The following is a 14,978-nucleotide window of genomic DNA, read 5'->3' as shown; positions in this document are numbered from 1 at the left end:
TTTGTTAGTGTACTTCACTATTTCTTGATTCAAATCAAATCTGTATAGTTCTTTCCTGATTCCCCTTCTTATCCAGTAAAGTGTAGTTAGACGTTGCTCTCAGAGATCTCATCTCTGTACTGTATATCATTTTGATGTGTCATTATATATGTGTGAAGCATTCATAACCATGCAACATTGGTACTGCCACATTTTATATACGTTAAGCAATGTACTATTTATGCTAATTTTAAAATGCCAACTGATAGTGCTGCATAGATATTAGAATTTCTGTAACAGTGTATGCACATCATCTAATGTGTAGTGTTACACCCAAGTGAAAGAAATTATATAACTTTTTGTTCTGCTTCATTTTTAATGATAATTTTGAGCCTAATTGAGATTTTTCTATCAATTGTGTTGTGAAAACAATCCACGTTTACAGAAACAATTTAGTATGACAATTCCTTTTGCATTATCTGTACATATATTTTGTATGCTCTGTGCAGCACACTTATAACTTTGCAATTTCAGGTTTTAGTTTTATCTAGCATTTTAATACAGTACAAAGGAGAAATATAGAACAGTCACACTGTGGCATAGCTGCCCACCACCACTTGACAAACAATTCACTTGTTATGACTGTTACAGCTGAGTGGTCAGTGTCGCAGAATGCCATGCGAGGAGCCCGCGTTCGATTCCCAACCAGGTCGGAGATTTTCTCTGCTCAGGGGCTGTGTGGTGAGCTGTCTTCTTCATAATTTCATTCTCATGACATGCAAGTCACCAAAGTGATGTCAACTAAAAAGACTTGCACCACACGACTGGTCTACCACACTCATTTCATTTCATAAGAAGGCTGGAGACAAGCCCTGGGCATGACCTGTGTAACTGTAATTGATGAAAAACTTAATAATAAAGTCCTACTATTGTCTTTCCGATAGTGTATTTACTTTGTCAAAATGCATTCTGAAACACAGCTTCATCATCAAGGTTCCCTTCGGTTAAATGATAGACCTGTGCTTCAAAGTTTATACCAGCAAAGTCAACTGCACTTGAAAACAGTGTAGACTGACTTTGTTATTAAATTTTCCATTCAATTCAATGTCTCAGTTTTGCCAAGAATAGCCACTATGGTCAACCATAGAAACTGTAATTAAGATTCATAATCAGCAAGGTGACAGAATGTTACAAATTTTCAGCTGTAGGATGTTATAGAGCCTGCCTTTGAGCGAGTAATTGTTTTTGTCACACAACAAATGACAGGACTCGCACAATCAAGGAAGAATGTGCATGCTGGCTCATACATCTAAAGAGCTTTGGCTTTTGATACTGTGTCACTATAGTATTTCGCAGTGACAAGACATTACACTACTATGACTACTGCTGTCCTTTAAAGTAAGCTACGTCTCAATTTATCATAAATCTGCAGGAAAGACTACACTAGCATAAAAAAGCCAACACAACGAACTAGTATGGTCATTCATACACTTACAAGGGAAGCACTGACTACATTTACTTCTACATACTCCATAAACCACCATGTGGTGCATAGCAGATGATGATATGTACCATTACTGGTCATTTCCTTTACTGTTCCTCTCGCAAATACATCTTGGGAAAAATGACTGTACAAGCTTCTGTATGAGCCCTTGCATAAAATGGACGTTGGCAGCAGCAGTAGAATAGTTCTGCAGTCAGCCTCAAATGCCAACTCTCTAAATTTTCTCAATAAAGCTGACAATAAAACATCTTTTATCTGGAGGAGGAGGATGGAACTGCCAGCTTAAATTCTAAGTGAAACACTGATGTACAGAGAGGAAATGACTGTATTCATTTACAGTCAACATTATAACTTTGAAATTACAGTAAGATTCAAAGGAAGAATAAAACCTGTTATCAGTCATGCTGTAGTAAGTTTCACCTGACAACTGATGGGACAACAGACCAGCCAGGACCTCTTCAAAGGTACAATACCATCTCAGCAGTTGTCTCAATTTAAGAGAAACATGAGCAAACTAAGCAGGGTTAGCCCAATGGAGATCTGAATCCTGCTACTCCCAACTGAAAGATCAGTGTCTCAATCACCTTTTTCTGTCAGGGAAAGAGTAGAACTCTCCTGACACTTCAATTTTTAATCGTTTCTCAGTTTCTCACAGCACACAATGTTGGCAATATTCCTTGATAGTGTAAACCTATAACAGTGATTACCTTTAGGAGTTCAAAAGTTTACATACACCACCATTAGAAACTATCTATAAATATCTTTCAATAAAGTTCAGCCTCCATCTCTATGAGTTTAGCTGATATTTTCATTGCTCCCTGCAGCCCCTTATCTTCACTGCCCCACAAACTCAAAACTACAACTAGAAACCAAATTACCTTCTTTTGCAAGCCAAGCCAAAAACTCAGCTACCACAGCCAAGAGTACACCCATTTTGTAATTGCCATTTTCAGTAATAAAAATTGATCTTTGTAAATATTTTGGTCTTATTACCTTCCATTTTGTGTCTATGCAGTATCTATATAATATAAATAGTGAATGGATGCTTGTACACATGTAATATGAATACAATAGAAAATGCTTTCATGGAGGGATTGGAACTTACCTTTTTCTCAGAACTGTTGGTAAGTTGTGGGTGACTTAAATCATCCTCCCACTCATTTATTGTGTTTGCTAGAGCAGCTAATCTATTTAGTCTTGTTGTGCTCTTAACTGGCTTCATATCTTCCTCTTCTTCAGCAGTAAAAGTTTCTTCAGTTCTATGTATTGGTGACGAAATATTTGCCTCTTCCTCTACACGTTTTGGAGAAAATAACAGATAAACTAATTGAAAACTCTATGAAAACACAAATTCAAACAATGGAAAACCCAGGATGAAATAATGACAATATTTTGAAAAGGATAGATTGCTATTCACCATGCAGTGGAGTTGTTGAGACACAGACAGGGCCAAAAATAAGACTGCTAGCGCGCACACGCACACACACGCACGCACACGCTCACACACGCACACACACACACACACACACACACACACACACACACACACACACACACACACACACACACACACACACACACAACCACTGTCTCTGCAGCTCTTCTTTACTAGCTCGCCAACTGCGAATGGTTTTTTCTGTTGGTGGAGGAAAAAAATGCCACTCAGCTGCTCTGTTTCCATGTTGTTCTGAATTTGCTATTACTTTCAATTTATAGCCTGCACCATATGAATACCTTTTATTTTTTTCCATTATGAAACTAGCTACTAACAAAAATATTGTACTGTTATCAATAACACGAATCACTTTCAATTCAAGTTCACTGGCACCTTAGGCTGCAATGACGTAGCGCATCATAGGCTAGACAGTGCTCTGAGTTTGTGATGGTGGGTGGGGAGAGAAACAGTGTTAGCAAGCTTGTGAATCCCCACAGAAACTCATGTTCACTGCATCAGTGCACTGCTGACGCCAGTTGAATCCAATGTTGCCAGATAGAGAGAGGTTACCTGCAGTATCGAATATATGGCCATTTTTAAGACTTGGCGGGAATTTTAAATTAAACACTGGACATTTTTATATTAATTTCAAGTATAAGGTGCACCTGAACTTTGGAGGCAATTTTTCAAAGAACAATGTGCGCCTTCTAGTCCATAAAACACGGTAGGCGATTGCCAACCAGTTGGGTTCTAACCTCAAGTGTCTGCCAATTCATGTTTATTTTCTTCAGCTTATTTGCATGCTATTCCACGAGTTAAGCAACCCTGTGACCATCTGTGTTGCCTTTGAATGTATACATTCAGTACCTGTTGTTATTCCTATTTGGTACAGGTTACACACTCTAGCATTATTCTAGGATGGGTCCCATGAGAGTATTGTAAGCAGTGTCCTCAGCAGATAGACTGCAAATGAACTGCAGTCTGCCATCTGCTCCTCCTATGACTGATTCTACGTGATCACTACATTTCATATCCCCCATAAACTGTAACACCAATGTATTTGTGTGTGTTGACTGATTCCAATATTGCAGTTCTAGTATAGTAGCTTTCTGCATTTTGTGCAGGACACAGTTTTGCATTCTTGTACCTTTAAAGCATGTTTCCAACTTTACACCAATTTGAAATCAAATCAAGATCTCACTGGATATTTGTGAAGCTTTTTTCAGATAGTACTTCATTATGAACAGCTACATAAGTAGTGAAGTCCGGGATCATCATTAATATTTCTGTCACGTCATTAATGTACAGCACACTTACTTACCTGGGGGCATGCCTGAAGTTACATCTGTTGATGAACCTTCATCCAAGATAAGCATGCTGCACTCTCCCTATCAAGAAATCATGAATCCACTCTCAAATTTTGGTTGCTACCGCAAGTGATCAAATTTTTGTCAATAAATATGTGTGTGCTAAGCACTTTTCTCAAGTAAAAAAAAAATACAGCATCTACCCAATCAAGCTCCGTTCCACTCTTTGATTATCCTCCCTAAATAAAGAACGTTAAGCCCTACCATACTCACATAGAGGAATCAAGGTGGGGGTGGAGGTAGGTAGGTAGGTAGGTAGGGAGCAGGTTCATTGAGAAATTTTGATTTTTAATGTATTTGGACTAATCATATTTACATATGGTTTTATCGACATATTTTGCTATCTGCCCAAGAATGTTTGCACTATTTATTGTAAATGGTCATCGTAATTTCTTTGATAGATTAGATGACACTCATCATAAATAGTTTTTTGTCAAAAGCTGCAGGAAGTCACTGAGCTTGTGCTGTTCTGTGTAAGCCCCACATTCCTTATTACCATGCCCCTGCTCATAGTTGCTTTGAATTCATGATTAATGTAGTTGACAAAGTCCTCTTTCCAACAGATTCATCTGGATAATTTCTTGGGTAATTAAATAGTCTTAACTGTGTTTCTCTTGTACATACTGAAAAACCTGCTGTTACAAATCATACTTCCCTAATTTGGTCTCGTGAAAAATTGGCATTTAGAACTGGCTATCTATAATTTGGCCAGAATGGCCAGAGATAGCGGTCATGTGTATAAGGTGTGCTTTATTTTGTGTGTGTGTGTTTGTGTGTGTGTGTGTGTGTGTGTGTGTGTGTGTGTGTGTGTTCTTTTCTGAAGAAGGCTTTAGTCAAAAGCTTATATGTATTAATGTAGGAGTCTTGCTGTTGTGCCTGCCTGCAACTCAATGTTTCTTGTTTATGGTGAGTAGCAATCTATCCTTTTCATAATATTGCCGTTACCAACAATTTAGCATTTGTATGACGCCACCTTTGAACATTTGCTTCACTAACATCAAATTTCCTTGCTGCTGTACAGTTGTCTGTATCCTCTGCACTATTTATAGCCATTAACTTAAAATAAGTGTTGTATTTTCCACGTGAATCAACTGTGAATTGCGAACTCTCATATCCACATTTCTCAATGGTGACTGTTGTGATTTACATCAATTATCAATCGCTACAATTTAATGTTCTTACTGCACTAAGAACTGAATAACAACACATATTACTCCTTAACACTGAGTTGACACAAGCTGGTCCACTTCATGCTAACAGTGCGTTTCCATCATTTGTTGTCACCCTTGAGACTCAAAAGAGCCGTCAAGCAGTATCTGCTTTACTATTGTCACCAAACTGTGTTGAATTTATTATGGCACATTTGTAATTTAAACATATTTACGATAAAATTAATTTTTGTCATTCAGAAATATAAACTATTGCTGAATATATGCCCAGTTGTAAAGTCAGTTCGGTTCCAGAACATTTACATTCATTCATGCAACTTACAGTTTAAATGTAGTAGATGTTCATAAAGTACGCGAGATGCATTCACATGGTCGGCAGCACAATGAAATTTGCTGCGCTTGCCACTACCCTCCCAACATTTGGCCCTGCTAGTGCCACTGAATCCCCAGTCTTCTGAAATAGTTCTGAAATAGTTTGACCTCAACTACCAAAGCTTTATCTGTGACTGCAAAACAACCCCTATATTAAGCTCCTGTAGAATGTAAAAATGTGAACTCAGCAATCAAAGCTCCATCTCTAAATGTGAAACAACACTGTATTTTTCAAATGACAAAATAGTTTCTCCAAAAAGAAGTCACAGGTTCTTGAATTAGAGCCTCTCCATTGCAACTCCATACTAAACCCCCTAAACAAAGCATAAAGCATCAAACAATACAGAATAACGGAACTGTACAAACCAAGCGGCGGAAGGTGAAAAACACACACACACACACACACACACACACACACACACACACACACACACACACACACACACACACACAACTTTTACAAGCTTTCGGAGCCAGTAGTTCCTCCTCCTGCCAGAGGAGGAGAGGAAGAGGGGTGAAGGAAAAGGACTGGAGAGATTTAGGGAAAGGGGTACACTTCAGAAAAGTCATTCAGAACCCCAGAGCAGTGGAGACTTACCAGATGGGATGAGAAGAAAAGACATTGTCAATAAATAATTATTTTTGTTGTGGAATAATGTAATTGTATAGATAAAAACATCTACTCACCATGCAGTGGCACGAGAACACACACATAAAAGAACGTTATACTTAAGCAAGCTTTTGAAGCCAGTAGCTCCTCTTTCCAGCAGAAGGGTTGAAGGGAAAGGGAGAAGGGTAAAGGAAAAGGACTAGAGGTTTAGGAAATGGGGCAAATTTCAGAAAAGCCACCCAGAACCACAAGTCAGGAGAGCCTCACCAGACAGGATGAGAAGGAAAAACTAGTTCTTCCTTCTCATCCTGTCCGGTAAGTCTCCCCTGACCTGCGATTCAGGGTGACTTTTCTGAAATCCACCCCTTTTCCTAAATCTCTACAGTTCTTTTCCTTCATCCCTCTTCCTTCCCCTTCAACCCTTCTGCGAGAAGGAGGAGCCACTGACTCCAAAAGCTTGCACAAGTATAACCACCTTTTATGTGTGTGTTCTCCTGCTACCACTTGGCGAGTATGTTTTTTTATCTATCCAACTACATTATATTGTCAAAAACTGATTATTTTCATTGTTAAATAATGTGGAGCAGCATTCAAGAGATTCACATGAAGAATGAAGATTAAGGATTAGCATCCCTTTGATAATGAAAACATTGGAGGCAAGAGCACAGTCTTGGTCAAGGATGGAGGAAGGAAACTGGCTGTTGCCTCTCTCTCTCTCTCTCTCTCTATCTCTCTCTCTCTCTCTCTATTTTTTTTTTAAAAAAAAAAAAAAAAAGAACTTCAATAACTGCCTTAAGTGTGTATGAAACACCAATGAAAACCTATATGTGGGAGGGCCAAAACGGAAATAGAGCCCACTGCAATATCTCACTCCGAAGTCTGCACAAGTTGGAAACAGTTCCATGTTTGTAGTTCCCCCAAATGCAGGAAATTCAAGACAAGGCATCTAAGAGGTAGCGAAAAACTATGTATAGTACATATTTATACTACATATTTTACCTTTACAGAGTGTTCATAGTGAAGTACAATAAGTCAGAGTAAGAACATATGTTCCAGAGCTCAGAAACACACTACATATATTCATTGCCTGAGTTTGATAAATATTGACTGTCAGTGATCTAAAATGTGTCAGTGCAATATAAAGGAGCAAATACAAAAACCTTGCAGTTGACATGACTGCCAAGAACACATACTGAATGAATTTGACGTCATAGACCACTGCCCATCCAGAGCAAGGTGCACGTCAACAAAAACCACCAAATTGTTAATGTACAAGGCAAGGAGCACAAGTTCAGAATGGGGAAGGAAATAGATCATGCTCTTTTCAAAGGATCCAAATAAGAGAATATGCTTTAAGCAATTTAGAGAAACTATGGAAAACCTAAATCTGGACATCCAGTTAGTGATCTGAGCCACCGCCCACCCAAATACAGGTCCAGCCTCTTAACTGTGTGCCACCTCCTTCAACAGTTATGGTGATTCCCAGACACAGTATCGGAAATAAGTTAGCAGTTGTCTGTCACCATAATAAGCCATTCCTACCAACATGTTGCGTCACAGGAACAGACACTAATAATTATTGTACGATCCTACATTTTTAAAATGTTTTTCTCAGAGCTCAAAAACAATCTTAAAAATTCTTCATGTATGTGGCCATATTATCCATAGTTGCTTTACAATTCTTGGGGTATTTTTGTTCTGTCATTACTACCGCAAGAAATGCTCACTTTTCTCACCAGATGTGTTTCGCTTTATTGAACTAAAGCAGATCAATGATGATGATTTACTTCAGTAAAGCATGTCTCGTGAGAAAAACCTGCATTTTCTTGTGGTTGTACTGACAGAATAAAACTACCCCAGGAATCTTGAAAATATTTGAAAAAGAGAGAAAGGAATAATTTATCAGACTGAAAGATTTTTTAGAACCAAAATATGTGTACGATGACAGATGACTAACCACTCAACAGAAGAGGCACTGAGCTGTGGATAGAAAGACAGAAATTTTGAAAACTTACTACGTAGTTCTTCTAGGCACTACTATGAACAATGCCTGCCCTCTGTATTTACAGCATATTACTTGGATATCTCTCTCAGACAGTAACCAACTGCAAATATTTGTCTTTGGGTAAGAAACTTAAGAAGAAAATATTTGTCTTCATTTCAGTGCCAAAACTCATATTGAATAAGATAAGTTGATATTACGAAAAATAGAAGAATGATGATAATCTTGCACAATTTCATATTACAGGCATATGAAGGAAGCAACACTCTGCAGTGAAAATAATCTGTTTACTACCAAATACAAGCACAGACTGATGAAAAGAGCTTTTCACCCTCTGACAATAATTCTTCCTCACTAAATGGTAAAAAAAGGAAATTTTTTGGTAGTCTGGAGTATGTAATTTGTTTAAAATGGCATAGAGAAACCAACTTACAGAACAGCTTGCATGATCTTCTGTTGGGACTTTAGATCAACAATCCTTGTGACATTACAATTACTGTGCAACACATATAAATTGACCAAGGAGCGAGGGGTTTTAGTTGATGAGCAGTATATTTCCCACAAGTAGCAAAGTGATGGCCGAGCCAGGCAGATAGATGACGACTGAGCTGATGGAGCAATCTGAGAAAGAACCTGAGAAGGTATACGGTCAGCCAGTTCATTGATGTTGCCTGGAATTTCTGATGGGGGTAAAACTAAGAAAACACATGGCCATGGACACTAACAGCTTAGTGAAGTTCGTGCTGTATTTGAGTCTATAATCTGTATGTTGTAGTGTAACATGTTGTTGTTGTTATGGAACCACCTTTCACATCTTCCTATTAAACAGATGAAAAATGTTCATGGGGAAACATAATTTAGATAAGTATTATAGAAAGAACTTGTCACTGTGAACACGTTTGTTTGATATAAGTACAGATGTGAGGAGAGAAGTATGTACACAGAGCATCAACAGGTGCAACAGCAATTGAAAGTCGTGACCTGTGATTGAGGTGTCACTTATCATTTGGCATCATGGCTTGGTGGTGTTGTGGGCAGTACACAACAGTGGTTAGCGACACTGGCTACATCCCAATGATGTTCTGTAATCTGTCACTTACTTCTGTGGTAATGTTTTAGCACTTCTGTCATAAGCTTAGCTATGTAAAAACAGTCTAATACAGATCTATAAAGCCTACGTAATCATTTAATGAGAGAAGCAAAATACAGAAGAGTTTATTAAGAGTGGTTACACAATTTCGTGGCTAGCTGGCAAAGATGTGAGCTCCCTTAGAGCCCTCTGACTTCTGCAGATGGACAAGGTACAGGGTACAATGAGTGGCACTGCATAGCAGGCCCACAGCAGCAAGAAACTACAAGAAAGCGACCGTACAAAAATAATGCAGGTAAAAGTTAGTTATCATGACGAGTATCAGGATGACATCATTAATTTGTTGAATCAGTTACAACCCATAACCTGAGCCACCAACACTTCAATATTCACCAAAAGCACTAAAATTGCTTCCAAAAGAACTACAGAAAATTTTAAGAAAGAAATGCAATCACAATAAAAAGGCAATTCGTATAAAATTTTCACTTTGTTTATCATTTTTATCAAATAAGTTAGTTAACATTTCTATATGAATATGCCATCAGTGCACACAATACACCATCTGTTGACACATGAAATCTGATAGGAAATGAATACATTTGACATTTGGCTAAAATATACAACCTTTTTTTTAAAATAAAATTATGGTTACTATTATTGCATGCAAAAAAGTCCTCTATACCTACACGAAATGGTTAGCCTATGCATGAATAGTTAATAATATTGTTTTAATTGTCTGTGCTTCATTACACGAGGAAATTGCATATTAATATTTGCAGAAAGTGTTTTGAGCAACTTACTGCAGAATGTGGAACTGGTATAGGTAAAGAAAGGCCAACTGACTAGCAACTGATGTTCCAGTTTTACCAAATGTAGCATGTGATATTTTAAAATTAAAATAGTCTTGATGGCAGGAGAATATTTATTAAAAATGGAAACTGGCTTTGGTCAATAGTGATCATCCTCAGACCATACACACTATGATGGTAGGTGGTGGCAGTGAATGGAGCAGGTATTGTGGATGTACTAAAGTCAACTGCTGGACTTAAGAAGTTCAGTTTTCAAATGTTACAAATCAAAAATGTATATTGGTCTGAATATATGAAAACCGGTATAGAATTAGATTTTGAATTGTGGTCAGGCATATAGTAGCTCTTTTGACTAGATATGTTAGTCTCGTGACATAGCTGTGGAGGGAGTATGCAAAACGGGTATCGTGGTATTACAGTTACTATCTGTCAGATAAACTGACAACTTCTTGTGTAGCCTATGGGCCATGTGTGCGATAAAGTGTCAGTGTAGAATGCAGCTAGATGCTGCACTCAGTGCATCAGTTTACAATTTCTGAATTAGCACAGACTTTTGAGACTGAATGTTGGGGTGCACTATTTAATGTAGGGAATTTGTTCAGGATTATGCATTGCAGCATTTTACGATTCCATGGGCACATGTTAAACGAGGCCTGTATACGCTCTGCATGCTCTGGACTCACTGCTATTTCAAAAAACATGTTTGTTTCACTGAGTAAAAATTTTAGCCTCTGTATGGCCACCATTCTGTATAATATGTTGACTTTGAGAAAATAAAATTGAGACTAAATTTCAGAACTCGCGTCCGGAAACATTATTGTCCAAACAGACTGCTTCTACTACACCACTTTATTTATTGTTTACATTTGTTTTATGCAATATATTCATTAACAGTTAAATGGGCTGGGCTTTATGATTTCAAAAAATTTCATTTGGGCACAATGGGGCACTGCACAACTATCTCCTTAGACTATTATACAGCCATTTAATGAGTTTATTATTGTGTGTGTGGCTTCTGGTACTCGAGACAGCAACAAATCAGTTTCATTTAATGATGTAAGCTTTTGGCTAAAAGGCCCTGAGGCCTTCTTCTGAAGTAAACAAGACTCCACTCTCTCTCTCTCTCTCTCTCTGTCTGTGTGTGTGTGTGTGTGTGTGTGTGTGTGTGTGTGGGGGGGGGGGGGGGGGGGCTGAAGCCAGACCGGGCAGAGACAGTGGTCTCGTACAAGTGTTTTTGTTTCTTGTTTGTGTACACTTGTGTGGTCTACTTCAAAAGAAAGCCTTCTTGCTTGCTGAAAGCTTACGTGTTTAGCAGTCTTTATGTTGTGCATGTCTGCCACTAAGCATCTCCACTATATGGTGAGTAGCAAACTGATAATACCATCATATTTAATCCTGGATTTTCCATGGTTAAATTTAATGAAGTATTGAACTTTACGGTTTTATTACCATAAATCCACTGTGGTACATTGCACTGGTTTCATCTCACGTGGGGTTAGAATGGTTGTAGCACATAAGTTTCACCCTCATGACGACAATCATCATTCATATACAGGTGAAACATAACTACTTAGACAACAAAATTTTGCATTCAACCACAGTTTGCACTTATTTGGACAACTTCAAATGATTCAAATGGCTCTGAACCCTATGGGACTTGACATCTGAGGTCATAAGTCCCCTAGAACTTAGAACTACTTAAACCTAACTAACCTAAGGACATCACACACATCCATGCCCAAGGCAGGATTCGAACCTGTGACCGTAGCAGTCGCGCGGTTCCGGACTGAAGCGACTAGAACTGCTCGGCCACCGCGGCCGGCTATTTGGACAACTGAGAAATAGAAACTAGAAATGATTAATGAAGTAGTGAGTGTTGTTCTTTTTAATGTTTATATGCCAAATAGTTTCTTGCAGGATGTAGTACAAAAAGATCTAGTAGCAGAAGAATTCTCGAGTATTACTTGGTTTGTTTATCATTCCACTTTCTTCACAAGAAAGCCTCTGCTACGATGTAACATATGCCTTCTCATTGAAAAGAAGATGCCAACTGGTAATTAAATTAAGATTTAAAATATTAATTCTTACCTGAATACAATGCACCGAGTCGCCTTAACCGCATTTTAGCAGTGTCTCTGATTGCTACCACTGCATGGCCTTCGTTTTCTGGTGTTTTACAGTTTTCCTTGCCTTTACTTTCCACACTAACAATATGAGGCCTTGTTGGTGAAACACTGATACCCTTAATGTTTTCCACATTGCAGGGGCCATTTAACATAAATTCTACTGAAATGAAATAACTTAGTAATTCATCTCAAATGGGAATGTATTTCAAAATATATTAAGCACTCTCTAAAATTACATAGCAAAAACTAGAAAATTCCTGGTGTCCATTCTAATTTCCCTGTCACCTTCAGAACAACTGCCACTAGATTGCACTAAACAGTTCCTGAAATTTTCCAGCCGTTTGAAGCATGTGTTAGAAGACTGTCAGCTGTAGTATGTTTAACAGTTGTCACAGTTTCGCTCAGAATTATTCCGAAGTTAAAATGTTGTCAATCAATTAGAATTTTGTTTTACTAAAGTGACAAAAACTACAAGAGACAAGGTCAGGTGGAGTGACTAGGAGGGTGTGTTCATGGTCTTTGACAAGGTCACTGCAAGCAAAATCTGCACAAGCTCAAGACCCTACTGCAGTCATATCAGTTTCACTAATCACATAAATCACTTTTGCAAATATTTTCAGAGCTTTGTATGAAGACAGTTAACCCTAATATGAAATATGAGGTGAGTATTAACACTGCTAATGGTTTAGAGTGACTATTTCAATTATTTTCATATGATGCAACAAAAGCATTTTATTCAGATTTCACCCAGTTTGGCACAGTATATTGAAAATGTAAGCCTTTAAAATATGACATAAGAAAAGAATATTATGCAGTTTTTTTGGTATGATACTATTATTTGTAAATCAATCTCTCTCTGTTACCAGTTCTCAGATAGTTAAAAAGACAGTTAAAATTGAGCAATACCTTCTGCTGTCACTTTTAATTTCTGTTCTGATAAATTGCTTGTCTCTTGCAGTGGGCTTCTTCTAGTACTCTCTTCATTAGATGAATGACCCATATTTCCTTTCCGTGCTCTTGCCCTCTCTAACATTCTCTAAAAATTGAAACAACATTTTAGAACAGAGATGTCACTGTATTAAATTAATAAAGATGACAAAATCAACCCATACCCTCCAAAGATTAAACAATCCGATTAGGCAACACACACATTACAAAATATAAAACAACTGTTAGTACCATGAAGCCATAATAATAAAGCCTAAGTTTACACCAGCCATGGCCAAATATCAGATGCCTATGATAAATGCTTTAATGACTGGGAATATGTGGCAGGAGGAACAGAAATATCAAAGGATAACCAAATAATGTGGAGAGAGTACCATATATATGAAGTCAAAATTTATTGCACTTCAAAATTTTCCACTAGGGTTCACTTTTCATCGAGTTACTCCTGAGTTATCCACAAAAATAAACACAGCCAGTTCTGAACAGGTACTTTTATGCTAATGTCACTAGAAAAGCCTTTAAATCTGCTGTGACATTGGAAGAGGATAGGAAGAGTTCCAAAGAATATCTCTCAGTGTCACTAGTGAAGTGGATGGAGGAGATTGGAAAGAGAAAATGGACTGTCTTGTTAAAATGACAAAAAGAGGTAGGTGTTAAAATAGTTCACTGTGAGAGCACACGGATTATAAAATTTGCATTATGCATGGCTGCTTCCAAAGTAGGCTAGAATCAAACTAGGCAGTGTCCTCAGATGCCAAAATGTATTTAGCACTGAATTTTTGGACCAAAATAAGGGGGATTACAAACATTTTCTTTCGACTGAAATATGTAATAACATAAATGTGAGGCAATTTACCACTGTTTTGCTGCTCTTCTTTTTATGGTTAAACACAGCAATTATAACCATGCAAACTGGATGAGACCACATCAAACTAACCAACCTCAGTTAAATTAGGTAATGTTTAGAGATAGCCTATTATCACTCGTACCTTAAACGAGAAATTCTCTTAACCTTTCAAGTGAATTGATTTGTTTCAGTATGTCCTGGTAATATTAAATTAATAATCATCGAAGCTGCTTTTGAAACTATATTAAATTAATAATCATCAAAGCTGCTTTTGAAAGTAACTGGCATCAGCTTCTGCTGTTGGTTCATGTTTGGTCTGTAAAGTGACGCAAATCAACTTTATGATTATACAAAATAGCTTACGAGAGGCCCAAGCCCCTATCCCTTATGATTCTGCTGAACATTACTCATTTGTGGTTAATATGAAACTAAGTCTTATGACTGGATCAAGTCACAGTGCGTCATTCTGTTGTATACTACAATGGTGATAATCCTAAACGCAATATGAATTATATCTCCATTTACAGCTGTTAGGATGTTTTCCAGTTAACAGTGACCTTGGTAGCAAAGGAAAAATTGCCTAATATAAAGATGTTTTTTGATTCTTGTGGCAATGCTGCACAAATGAAAACCTCCTAGAACTTTAAGTATTTGTTAACTACATACGTCCTGTCAAATATTAAAAAATAAAATTAAATAAAATAAGGATTTGAAAGTTAA

General features: G+C 37.5%; 1 protein-coding gene across 5 annotated transcripts in view; it reads right to left on the bottom strand.

Moving 5' to 3' along the window:
- Positions 1-14,978, bottom strand: part of LOC126416342 (anillin-like) — a 140,344-nt gene that overhangs the window by 113,874 nt on the left and 11,492 nt on the right. For 4 of the 5 annotated variants that reach the window (XM_050084015.1, XM_050084017.1, XM_050084018.1 and 1 more), the window contains exons 2-4: positions 13,370-13,499; positions 12,426-12,623; positions 2,589-2,776 (exon numbers count right to left, since the gene is read on the bottom strand). In XM_050084015.1, the coding sequence (XP_049939972.1) occupies positions 2,589-2,776; positions 12,426-12,623; positions 13,370-13,499 (516 nt within the window). The remainder of the gene's footprint in view (positions 1-2,588; positions 2,777-12,425; positions 12,624-13,369; positions 13,500-14,978) is intronic. The other variant, XM_050084016.1, reaches the window with a different exon arrangement.

The sequence above is a fragment of the Schistocerca serialis genome, chromosome 8, assembly GCF_023864345.2.
Source record: "Schistocerca serialis cubense isolate TAMUIC-IGC-003099 chromosome 8, iqSchSeri2.2, whole genome shotgun sequence".
In the NCBI taxonomy this organism is placed as follows: Eukaryota; Metazoa; Arthropoda; class Insecta; order Orthoptera; family Acrididae; genus Schistocerca; species Schistocerca serialis.
Note: the sequence above shows the minus strand (reverse complement) of the source record. Positions and strands in the feature narration are given on the sequence as shown.